Source organism: Oncorhynchus kisutch, linkage group LG28 (assembly GCF_002021735.2).
Source record: "Oncorhynchus kisutch isolate 150728-3 linkage group LG28, Okis_V2, whole genome shotgun sequence".
NCBI lineage: Eukaryota > Metazoa > Chordata > Actinopteri > Salmoniformes > Salmonidae > Oncorhynchus > Oncorhynchus kisutch.
Genome location: NC_034201.2, coordinates 37,621,978 through 37,635,399, shown reverse-complemented (window position 1 = coordinate 37,635,399; position 13,422 = coordinate 37,621,978). Strand labels below are relative to the sequence as shown.

The 13,422-nt window shown below is 42.4% G+C and overlaps 1 protein-coding gene across 2 annotated transcripts; it reads right to left on the bottom strand.

Annotated features, from left to right (window-relative positions):
• Window positions 1-114: 114 nt before the first annotated feature.
• On the bottom strand, window positions 115-10,060 carry LOC109872962 (serine/threonine-protein phosphatase 2A catalytic subunit alpha isoform-like). Of its 2 annotated transcripts, none has more exons than XM_020464399.2 (7): window positions 9,323-10,060; window positions 2,895-3,104; window positions 2,516-2,689; window positions 2,073-2,162; window positions 1,652-1,813; window positions 1,338-1,456; window positions 115-1,155 (listed from the first exon to the last, which is right to left on the bottom strand). In XM_020464399.2, exons 1-7 carry the CDS (start codon window positions 9,422-9,424, stop codon window positions 1,083-1,085), a joined length of 930 nt encoding a protein of 309 aa, XP_020319988.1. In that variant the 5' UTR covers window positions 9,425-10,060; the 3' UTR covers window positions 115-1,082. The 2 variants fall into 2 exon arrangements, with proteins under 2 accessions (XP_020319988.1, XP_020319989.1); XM_020464400.2 differs by having other exon boundaries at window positions 1,427-1,456.
• Between the last annotated feature and the right edge of the window lie 3,362 nt (window positions 10,061-13,422).

The window sequence follows — 13,422 nt, the reverse complement described above, 5'->3', positions numbered from 1 at the left end:
CATATTTTGCCATCACTTGGATAACAGAATCATTCGTCATCAAGTCCATCAGCATTGTCAGATGAAGCCATAAAATCAATTGAGTAAACATGGCACAAGTTAAGGAGTAACAAGTCAAGGAGCAACTTATTTCTTTATTCAACAGGATCCCTCAATACAAACTCACTCCTCATGATTATGATTTAGTGTGTGACTGTTTCCAATGGAATTTCTTGATCTGTCTGCCACACACAATTGGAAGGGCATATGTTTAACCCAGCAAAAACATGGTGACAATTTATTAATTTTTTTAAGACGAGAGTTTAACAGCCATCTGACTTGTAAAAACACAAAAGCCCATTCCAGTCAAATGTGATTTTCCTGTGCTTTATATACATTTCCACACTGAGGTTGTAATAAATGATAATGCCCTTTTTAGTGTAAGGGCGCCTAAAATTTCAGCCTGTTTTGGCGGGATGGAGTTTTGACCTGCCTGGTGATTTGATAGATAACATCTCCATTGGACATTAAACCTTTTTTTTAAGTGCAAACAGGTTTAAAAAAAAAAAAAAACTGATCAGCATCGGTGCATTGGATTGAAAATGTTTCAATTAACAAAACTTGGTTACTGTGCTAACAGTATAAATTTAGACCATCCCCTCGCCCATACCCGGGCGCAAACCAGAGACCCTCTGCACACATCAACAACAGTCACCCACGAAGCATCGTTACCCATCACTCCACAAAAGCCCATGCAGAGCAAGGGGAACTACTACTTCAAGGACTCAAAGTGACGTCACCGATTGAAACGCTATTTAGCACGCCCCGCTACCTAAGCTAGCCGTTTCACATCCGTTACACTAACCTTGAGAATGGAAACGGGGGAGTAGAGCTAGAGGAGTAAGGAACTGGAGTCCTTGGAGAATTTTGTAACACTTTTTGGTCCATGTACAGATGTTTTGTGAATGCTTAAATAGTGGTGTGAACACAATTATGTACATTGATGTTTTGCTGTGTCGCCCAACCCTGGCCCCCTCTCCCATGGGTTTGGATGCTTTAGGTACTTTCATAAATCATGGCAATCCTGTACAAGTAGTGAGGTTTTACAGGAAGTAGTCCGGGGTGCGACGGGTGACATGGGGTTCCCCTCTACGAGGCGCAGGGTCAAACTGCAGGCTGGAAAACAAACAAACATCTCGTTTTTAATCTAAAATCCTGTTGATAGTTGATGGATCATTACATTTAGGTCATTTAACAGATGCTCTTTTACTTCCTCCTCCAGAACTAGAGGACCTTGCTGGTAGAGCAACAAACTGAGGACAGTTTGCCATTCATGGAACGGTAATCAATATGCTTACAAGGAGTATTTCAGGGTGTCGTCGAGTTCCATGATAGATGCCTGGTTACCACAACGGTAACAGTAATTTGGTGCACTGAATATAGTTACCACGTTTCGCTCATGGCACCAGTTGTAACCCTATAGAAAAAAATATAAGAAAAACAGTAGGACAGTGTAGTTGTGAATCAGAAATCTGAGACAGTCCTACAGACATAATATTTTATAGTACATGTGCATCAACCTGAATGAGGTGGCTAACTTAATGCTTTCATATTTCACTTTATGATCACCTTTCAGATTTCAAGCATGGCGAACCAGCGACAGACCGCTTACCTCCATAACCAGCTGGTGAGCTCTGGAGACCAGGGTAAGGCGGTTGGCATGGTTAAATGTCTCGGATATATCCTGGCCAAAGGTGTAGCCGGCCCCCCTGGGGGAGATGCCCCAGCCCCCACGGTCATCTGGGTCTGACCACAGCAGGTCACACATGGGGCCCTGTGGAAGCAGCATAGTAATAAAGATATGGATAAAGATCTATATGGTGAATAAGGTCACAGAGCGGGTGAGGCAATAACAGAGTAGGATCGAAAGTCTATATGTTCAGTTGTGTTGTTTTGACAAAATGGTTGAAGTTAAACTTAGGAGCAGACAAACTTATCCTAGACCTGTACCTAAAAGTTACTTCTAACTAGCAGCAATGAGACAGCAGAGTATGCTAGAGTATGCTCAGAAGCAGGGTTGTTGAGCCATGTACCTCGTGTGGCACTTCCTGCAAACGGTCCAGCGCTCGGATGTGATCCAACGTGTCTATGGACGGAGACAGGCCTCCGTGAAGACAGAATATCTTAGAAGGGAAAGAAAACAGAACATGTCACATGATAATTTAAATATTGGTTCTGACTCTGCGTAACAGTTGACTGAGACATAAGATACATACCCTTAAGTTAATTTTTATTTACAGCATACAACAGTTAAAGCACTGCAGATTCAACCTCATATGGATTATATGTGTGAAACCTCAAAATGACAACAAGGACCTAGTTTACCAACGTTTACTCAACCGTATTAGCACAATACATGGTTGCCATTCCTCAGACCAGGTTCAACCACGAGACTCCTGCACAGGCACACTAATAACAGAGTGATAGCCCCATCATAACAAATACATAGGATAGTTAAAACATTAACACCTCTTACCTGAGTATCTACCAAGGCCGTGAGAGGAAGGTAATCGAAGAGGTCTGTGAAGTATTTCCATACGTTTGCATTGCCGTATTTCCTTAAGCACTCGTCATAGAAGCCGTACACCTGTGTGATCTGTCTGCTTTCGTGGTTCCCCCGAAGGATTGTGATGCGTTCACGGTACCTAACCTGTGATCAATGTTCAAAATATAGGGGATTACTAAACAGCACTGTTCAATGAATAGCCTACTAGAGCATTCTGAATGAGTGTCTGAGCATTATATTACTTTAGCATCACAAAGCCCGGTGTAAATGATCATTGAGCACTCTCGAAGGGCAGGTTCAAATATGAATGGTCATTCAAAAATTCCAAGTGTACGATAACAATACTTGCCTTAAGTGCTACAAGTAGTGTGACAGTTTCTACAGAGTAGTAGCCTCGGTCAACGTAGTCTCCCATGAACAGGTAGTTTGTGTCTGGAGACTTTCCTCCGATTCTGAAGAGCTCCATGAGGTCGTGGAACTGGCCGTGGACGTCTCCACACACTGTAACAGGACATCGGACCTCCTGCACGTTGGATTCCTTGGTCAAAATTTCCTTCGCCTGGACAAAACCACACAATTAGGCAAAGTTTTCCTTACCCTGGACAAAAACAAACATAAGTCTATGTTGTAGGCTACATTGCAAAATGTTTGAGAGCCTCCCTTCCCACCCATATCCTCCCTAAGAAAATAAATAGACCAATGACATTTGGCAAGCTAGTTGAATGGCAAAGCAGTTCCTAGAAACCAGTGGACTGTGAAGTGAAGCTCTAAGAAGAACAATAAGGCCCACTCTAAGAAGAACAATAAGGCCTGCTGGGGCAAAGCAAATAATATTATAGCAGAAAAGTCCACTACTGTTATAGAATGCACCTGATTGCATGCAGAGCTATATTTGTTGCCAATGCAATCCCCCCCCCCCCCCCCCCTCAAAAAGCATCAGTGTTAGTCTTTGAAAAAAGTTCTAGGTTAAACAAAGTGGAAACATATGCCTAGACCCGCCTCCAGACCACTCAAGGGACAGAAAATACTCTTTTTTTTTTATCAGTAGAGATGCTCCTTGAGGTGTCTGGCTGGGATAATAAATTGTTGGCAGAACTACACTGGGGGTTGAGTGGTATAAGGAGCTTTTAGAGCATGAATCCCATTTGGAGAGTAGCAGGCATAGAGTAGAGCAGGGCTGTGTCACTGTGTGTGGGTCAGAGATGAACGAGAGATCTCTGCTCCAGGCAGCAACGCCCTGAGAAAGCAGGGGAGAGACACTGGCAGATTGAGGAGAGAAACAGAGCGACCAAGGCATATGAAACAAACCTGATATTTTTCCAAATTAATTTGAGTGGCAATTACAAATTAAAAGAATCAGATAAGAACCAGAACCCGACAAACTATTGTAGGTCAGTGGAACTTAGAACATTGGTAAACATAGTATATAACAGAGTCAATACAGCTTACAATATGGTATAACCTCAGAAGACAGATCTTTCATCAGTAACCTAAAACAACTGATCTCGACATGTCTATATTGAATGGATGACGTAAATGCCTCACCCCTCATAACAGCACCTAAAGATATGCCTTGCTGGCATCAGCTAAAAACCTCAAGTTTGTTAATTCGTCATACACAGAGCAATGAAATGCTTACTTACAGGTTCACCTTTTGACAATACAAAAAGTGAATACAAAGAGTAGTAAAAATAAAAAACAACTAAAAATAGAATAGTAATTGAGCAAAAATATGACACTAGGTGGCACACTAATTAAAGTCAGATAGTTACATGTCGTAAAGTACCATACGCCGGAAATAAAGAAATATAGCTAGCTAATGACCTTTTCCATGTGGGGAAAAAAACTGAACAGAGACTTGCTAGCAACGTTAGGTAGCTAACTGGGATTTTCTACAAGGAATCTTGGTTATGGAAAACAGTTAAAGCCCTGGAGAATAAACCCTCCTCACAGCTGCCCATGTCCCTTAAATGTTGATGTGGTTGTTACTGACAAGGAGCACATGGCTGAGCTCTTTAATCACCACTTCATTAAGTCAGGATTCCTATGCGCTTCAGCCATGCTGCATTGCCCGTCCAATATTTCCTCATCTCCCACCCCTTCTAATGCAACTAGCCATGATGCTCCTCCCTCTTTTTCCTCTGCCACACTACAAAGTTTCTCCTGGCAGGCAGTCACTGAGTCCGAAGTGCTAAATGAGATCCTTAAACTTGACCCCCAAAAACATCTGGGTCAGATGGTTTAGACCCTTCATTAAGGTTGCTGACCTTATTGTCGCCAAGCCTGTCGCACCTCTCTGGGGAGGTTCCCATTACTTGGAAGGCAGCCATGGGGGTCCTTTATTTAAAAAAGGGGGAGATCAAGCTGATCCTAACTGTTTTTGGCCCATTTCAATTTTCCCTGTTTATCAAGTGTTGGAAATACTTGTCAATAATCAACTGGCTTTCTTGATGTCTATAGTATTCTGTGGTACGCAATCTGGGTTTCACTCAGGTTATGGATGTGTCAAGGCAAACTTAAAAAGTTCCTAAATTATGTTAGCATTGCGCTCTAGTCAAAGCAATGTGGTGCTGCTATTTTTATTGACTTGCCCTAAGCTTTTAATACGGTAGACCATTCCATTCTTGTGGGTCGGCTAAGGAGTATTGGGGTCTCTGAAGGGTCTTTGGCCTGGTTTGCTAACTACCCCTCCCAAAGAGTGCAGTGTATAAAGTCAGAACATCTCAGCCACTGCCTGTCACCAAGGGAGTACCCCAAGGCTCATTTTTATGCCCACGCTCTTAATTTACCTCAACATAGCTCAGGCAGTAGGAAGCGCTCTAATCCATTTATATGCAGATGATACAGTCTTATACTGGTGGCCCCTCCGGATGTGTTAAATGCTCTACAACAAAGCTTTCTTAATGTCCAACAAGCTTAATCTGCCCTTTACCTTGTTCTGAACACCTCCAAAACTAAGATCATGTGGTTTGGTAAGAAGAATGCCCCTCTACCCACAGGTGTGATTACTACTTCTAAGGGTTTAGAGCTTGAGGTAGTCACCTCATACAAGTACATGGGAGTATGGCTAGACAGTACATGGTCCTTCTCTCAGAACATATCAAAGCTGCAGGGTAAAGTTACATAGACTTGGGTTCCTCTATCGTAAACGCTTTCACCACAGCTGCCAAACTAACCCTGATTCAGATGACCATACTACCCATACTAGATTACGGGGACATAATTTATCAAATCAGCAGGTAAGGGTGCTCTTGAGGGGCTAGATGTTCTATACCAGTAAGCCATCAGATTTGCCACCAACACTCCTTATAGGACACCTCACTGCACTCTATACACCTCTAAAACTAGTCATCTCTGTATACCCGTCGGAAGCCCCAGTGGTTGATGCTTATTTATAAAACCCTCTTAAGCCTCACTCCCCCCTATCTGAGATATCTACTGCAGCCCTCATCCTCCACATACAATACCTGTTCTGCCAGTCACATTCTGTTTAAGGTTCCTAAAGCACACATCCCTGGGTCACTCCCCTTTTCAGTTTGCTGCAGCTAGCGATGAACGAGCTGCAACAAAACAGCTTCCAATACTCTACACGGCAAACTGGATGCAGTTTCACAGTGCCATCTGTTTTGTTACTAAAGCCCCTTATACCACCCACCACTGCGACCTGTATGCTCTAGTCGGCTGGCCCTCGCTACATATTCGTCGCCAGACCCACTGGCTCCAGGTCATCTACAGCCTTATTGCAGTTCTCTGGTCACTATGGCAACACCCACCTGAAGCACGAGCTCCAGCAGGTGTATCTCACTGATCATCCCTAAAGCCAACACCTCATTTGGCCGCCTTTCCTTCCAGTTCTCTGCTGCCTGTGACTGGAACGAATTGCAAAAATCACTGAAGTTGGAGACTTATCTCCCTTACTAGCTTTAAACATCTGCTATCTGAGCAGCTAACCGATCGCTGCAGCTGTACATAGTCCATCTGTAAATAGCCCACCCAATCTACCTCATCCCCATACTGTTTTTATTTATTTACTTTTCTGCTCACCAGTATCTTTACCGGCACATGACCATCTGATCATTTATCACTCGTGTTTATCTGCAAAATTGTAAATTATTCAACTACCTACTCATGCCTTTTGCCAACAATGTATATAGACTCTTTCTTTCTGTGTTATTGACTTGTTTACTCCATGTGTAACTCTATTGTTGTCTGTTCACACTGCTATGCTTTATCTTGGCCAGGTCGCAGTTGTAAATGAGAACTTGTTCTCAACTAGCCTACCTGGTTAAATAAAGGTGGATTTTTTATTTATTTAAATAAAAAACTCTAACTGGACTGTTTTAACTCACTCTTCATTCAGACTCAAATCATGGACACTTTGCATGATATACTTACGTTTCTACCTTCTTGCCCTTTGTGCTGTTGTCTGTGGCCTTTAATGTTTGTACCATGTTTTGTGCTGCTACCATGTTGTGCTGCTGCCATGTGTAGTCGTCTTAGGCCTCTCTTTATGTAGTGTTGGGATGTGTTTTGTCCTATATATTTTTTTTTAAATAAAGGGAACACTTAAACACAATGTAACTCCAAGTCAATCAAAGTTCTGTGAAATCAAACTGTCCACTTAGGAAGCAACACTGATTGACAATACATTTCACATGCTGTTGTGCAAATGGAATAGACAACAGGTGGAAATTATAGGCAATTAGCAAGACACCCCCAATAAAGGAGTGGTTCTAAAGGTGGTGACCACAGACCACTTCTCAGTTCCTATGCTTCCTGGCTGATGTTTTGGTCACTTTTGATTGCTGGCGGTGCTTTCACTCTAGTGGTAGCATGAGACGGAGTCTACAACCCACACAAGTGGCTCAGGTAGTGCAGCTCATCCAAGATGGCACATCAATGTGAGCTGTGGCAAGAAGGTTTGCTGTGTCTGTCAGCGTAGTGTCCAGAGCATGGAGGCGCTACCAGGAGACATGCCAGTACATCAGGAGACGTGGAGGAGGCCGTACGAGGGCAACAACCCAGCAGCAGGACCGCTACCTCCACCTTTGTGCAAGGAGGAGCACTGCCAGAGCCCTGCAAAATTACCTCCAGCAGGCCACAAATGTGCATGTGTCTGCGCAAACGGTCAGAAACAGACTCCATGAGGGTGGTATGAGGGCCCGACGTCCACAGGTGCTTACAGCCCAACACCGTGCAGGACTTTTGGCATTTGACAGAGAACACCAAGATTGGCAAATTAGCCACTGGCGCCCTGTGCTCTTCACAGATGAAAGCAGGTTCACACTGAATAGTTATAAGAAAACCTTTAGCCTAGAATGATTTCACAGAATAAACAAAGTGAAGTTCATCAGTAAATCACTCTTCCCCCGTTCTGTAATTTGTATCCCAAGACAGAGGCCATCCCACCAGTGTTATATTGAGTCACAGAAACAAGCAAGATGTCATTCCACCAGTGTTATATTGAGTCATAGAGCCCAGCAACAATGTGGTAGTGATGCAACACAGAATCAATCACATCCAATGCTATTTTTACTCTGGCTACACATTCTGCTGAACACATTAACAAAATGCACAGGGGATGGATGCATCAGCCATGACTGAGCAAATGTGTGCTCTAAAACCACACCACTACTATGCTTATACCTACTGTTTAAGAGCTGGTCAATGACATGTTCAGGGGTATGTGAGAATACTGATTACAACCTGGAAACCGTTGAGTAAATGGCAAAACCACTCGTTGAGACTGAACTCCACAGGATAATAGAATATGATCACTGACACCTTGTAGCCTAGTGGTGAATATTTGGCAATGGGAATCACCTGTTTGTAAACAAGTCAAACGAGTACGAGTAGACACACCTAGTTATTTTTTTTAAGTATTTAAAACCATACATAAGTGTAACAGGCAAGTGAAAAGATTATCAATGAAGATTGATGTTAAATCCCTGCTCAAACCCTAGGTGACTTGATAAAGTGGAAGTTAAGTCTGACCTAGTTCTTGTCGTGTCCCACAGTTCAGTTCACTCAGGGTGGGAATCCAGGATGTGTGTACGTCTGTTTTACAACTGTATTCAAGTGTGTATGGTCTGACTATATCAAACAAATAAATGAAAATACTTGACATGTCTTTGACAAACGCAATGATTATGCCACAGGACACTCAGTCATACCATCAGCACATACAGTATGTATGTGGCCTCCCATAACTAAAATGAGACAGACAGTCTTAATGAGTTGGTAGTAAACCAGGTAAAGAATGCAAGCCAATTATGTGACTTGCATTCTTTAGCTGGTCTTCAAGTTAGTCCACCACTACCGACACGTTTGCCATTTAAAACAAAAATGTGCCAAACAAAAACGTGTTTCTATGAATGAATGTAAAGGTTTGGCTTCTCCAAAATAAACCATACATATTGCTGCAGTGAAATGCTAAACCAGCTTTACAGCTGAGAAGAATGAGAAGTTGTGCAATGTAATGTTACTTACATCGGCGCCATTTTAAGAATGGAAGGGTCAATCAGCTATATTCGAATAGTTCTATATTTTGTAAGGCATACATGTTACTATTTCTGAAAGACTGACGAACATTTTAGACAGACCTACACGAGAAAGTTGTCTAATATAAATAACCGCTCTTGAAACAACACAGGATTATGTTAAAAGCTATTTGGCAAGTGCTGATAGCGACTAACTGCGCAATATGTATAGTATCATCCCCTGAATGTTACACTGAAACATTTTACTATAGGAAAGTTATATTTCCGTATACCTTACCTTTTCGCAAAGCGTTTTTACTTGGCTCTCTGACAGCTGTTTGCAGTCGTTGATTTGTTCGATCCATAAGTCGATTTCCTTCGTAAAACACTTCTCGTCCATTCCTGATTGTTATTTTGGTTAATTCAATGGCACGGAAATTGTTATTTTCCTAAATACTCGCAATCCTCCCCCAAATTGACCAACCAAGTTGCATGCGTTTCTAATTGACACATAAATTGACGAACGTAGATGAACCGGATCGACTAAGATATGTGGAGACGTCAGTAGCTGCTATCCCAACCTAGGCCGTGATCCACTCAACACAAGTCGGACTGGGAGCGCCAGGGAAATGCCGCATTACTATTGGTCTCCCAGTAGAAATCTTTGCATTCTTATTGGCTATTGGGCGACTCGGTTGCATGGCCCGGTACCCCGCGTAAGCTTATCTTTATACAAAATGTTCTGGTCGAAAATGTACGAATGACCCTCCTTCTAAACGTCTATATCTGTATAACAGACGCAGTAGCCATCTGACAGAGAAATACATGTCGGTGTCATAGCATGCTTGCCGGCATACGGTGCCTTCAGAAAGTATTTAGACCCCTCTACCTTTTCACAATATTGTTACGTAACAGCCTTAATCTAAAATTGATTGATAAACATATTTCCTCAGCATTCTACACACAATACCCCATAACTACAAAGCGAATAATGTTTTTTGGGGGGGAGATTTTTCCAAATGTATAAAAAAAAAAATACAGGACAAAAAGTCCTTATAAGTATTCAGGCCCCTATTAGACTTGAAATTGAGCTCAGGTGCATCCTGTTTCCATTGATCATCCTTGAGATGTTTCTACCATTTGATTGGAGTCCACCTGTGGTAAATTCAATTGATTGGACATGATTTGGAAAGGCACACACCTGTCTATATAAGGTGCCACAATTGGCAGTGCATGTCCCAGCAAAAACCAAGCCATGAGGTCAAAGGAATTGTCTGTCAAGCTCAGAGACAGGATTGTGTCGAGGCACAGATATGTTAAAGGGTACCAAAAAATTTCTGCAGCATTGAAGGTCCCCAAGAACACAGTGGCCTCCATCATTCTAAAATGGAAGAAGTTTGGAACCACCACCACTCTTCCTGGAGCTGACTGCCCAGCCAAACTGAACAATCGGGGGAGAAGGGCCTTGTTCAGATAGGTGACCAAGAACTTGATGGTCACTCTGACAGAGCTCTAGAGTTCCTTAGTGAAGATGGGAGGACCTTCCAGAAGGACAACCATCTCTGCAGCACTCCACCAATCAGGCCTTTATGGTAGAGTGGCCAGACAGAAGCCACTCCTCAGTAAAAGGCACATGACAGCCCGCTTGGAGATGGCCTAAAGACTCTCAGACCGTGGGAAATGAGATTCTCTGGTATGATGAAACCAAGATTGACCTCTTTTGCCTGAATGCCAAGCATCACATCTGGAGGAAACCTGGCACCATCCCTACGGTAAAGCATGGGTGTGGCAGCATCATGCTGTGGGGATGTTTTTCAGCGACAGGGAGACTAGTTAGGATCGAGGCAAAGTACAGAGAGATCATTGATGAAAACCTGCTCCAGGGCACTCAAGACCTCAGACTGGGGTGATGGTTCACCTTCCAACAGGGCAACAACCCTAAGCACACAGCCAAGACAACACAGGAGTGGCTTCGGGACAAGTCTCTGAATGTCCTTGAGTGGGCCAGCCAGAGCTTGGACTTGAACCAGATCAAACATCTCTGGAGAGACCTGCAAATAGCTGTGCAGCGACGCTCCCCATCCAACCTGACAGAGCTTGAGAGGATCTGCAGAGAATAATGGGAGAAACTCTCCAAACACAGGTGTGCCAAGCTTGTAGCGTCATACTCAAGAAACATGAGGCTGTAATCACTGCCAAAGGTGCTTCAACAATGTACTGAGTAAAGGGTCTGACAAGTTATGCAAAAGTGTTATTTTATTTTTTAAATAAATTATACATTTGCAAAAATGCCTAAAACCTGTTTTTGCTTTGTCATTATGGGATATTGTGTGAAGATTGATTTAGGGGGAAAAAACGATTTAATCAATTTTAGAATGAGACTAACATAACAATGTGGAGAAAGTGAAGGGGTCTGAATTCTTTCCCGAATTAACCTAATGTATTTATGTAAAAAAATGGGGACCACAATAGCATGTCCCAGATTTGATTGTGCAATCCAGGTCACTTTAAAACAATCAATAAGGTAGAGTCCAGGTGAGTCCCATGAAGCGCTGATGCACGTAACAATGGTGACAGGAGTGCGTAACGATGGGCCGCCTGGCGCCCTCAAGTGCCAGAGAGGGGGAGCGCGAGCAGGCGTGACACATTGCCTGCATTCCAAGCACTTAAAAGACACACCCTATCTCCTCAGCCATCAAATTAAGTAGACACTTCTGATGTATCATGACGTCTGACGAGTATCCACTTGCATTCATCCCGCGATGATTGTGTTTTCAGCCACTGGTAGCTTGTGGGTGCTTTATATGCTCTACAGTCAATTATGATTGCACGTGTACTTATATTAACTATATAAGTATTAATATACACCTGTATGATAGCTAGCAAATGAATTAGCTAAATAAAGTCAGCCTGCCGAGCTACATCTGAAGAAGGAACATTTCCGAAAGCTAACCAAACAAAAACATCATTACTTTATGAAACGTGTTTGTGCATTAGTAGCACAATTTCTAACTTATTTACATTCGGTTTTACTTACACTTGTATGTTGACTCAATATTGACGTTGAGGTTTTGTGTTTTGGTCTGACTTTTATTAGCGGATGTACAATCATCGAAAATCTAATTATGGGGCGTTTTAGGCCCCGAAGTGAACATAATTGTACACTCGCAAACTCTATTAAAAACGAGGGCTAAGGGGGTTATATTGCAAACTTCCCTTGCTTGGCCTATCATCTGGACCGATGACAACTATGACCGGGGGATTCCCCCAAGGGCATAGGGCGAGGGTAAGTAGACAAGGGTGTGTCTTTTATGAGTTTGAAATGCAGCCACTGACTTTTGCTGTTGCTGTAAGATGGCAACTCAGTGCAAATGCGGATGTGCCAATTGAATCTCAACAACAGTCTGGGGGGGTATCTTTAATTTCAATATCTTTCTTTTTGAATGGTTGGTGGGGCACAGTGAGGGATATGGTGGATAAAATACTGAAAAGTGGAACAAAAAAATACATTATTCTAACGGTTGAAGTTAAAGATGCTCTGTTATCACACAAACCAAGTGTGTCTAAAACATTTATTGTTATTCTTTTTATTATCTTCAGTCAAATGTTGTTTAGGGACATAAACCATCCTGTGCCAGGACCCAGTTAAGAATTCAGATCAACTCTCAATGGTAGTACTGTTCCCTCCAAAACCTGAAGAAAAAACATTCAATTAAGAAATAATTGTCCTGAATAACCTTGACATAGTCCTTAACTGAGTTAGGCCTCCTAGAGAGTTAATAACAACAGTTTATATAATACTTGTCTGTACCTATGCATCGCTTGACAAATATTTGTCAGAATCTTACCTACTTATTTCCGTGGTCAGTGAAATCGGATGACGGCAATGATGGTATTCTGGAGTCTTCTTCTCTTCCTCTGCTCTTCAGCTCCTTCCTCGAGTGCTTTGCTGAATAAAACAATAATCATGTTTCTTCTGAACACACACACTAATCTACACTTTGAAAAACCATACTTAATCTGCACAGAGAAAACCATACTTTGGTTACACATAGGGTGATGGTAACATTACATTTACATAGGAGAGTAAAACATTCTGTATCAAGCAGCATGTTGTCAACATGGATGAGTTCACTCAACAAGTTCTATCTGTACCACATTATTAGAATCAAACATGGTCTGCTTTAGAATATATTTCTCTGAACTATATTCTGATGATATATTCTTCAGTAATCAGAACGGATTGTTTAGGCAGATATGGCCATTATCTAATCTCTCTTTTGCTCTGCCCCTGTGTGTGTGTGTGTGTGTGTGTGTGTGTGTGTGTGTGTGTGTGTGTGTGCATGCATGCGTGCCAGCACTGTCTGTTTTGCCCAGGTGGACCACTATCCATGACAA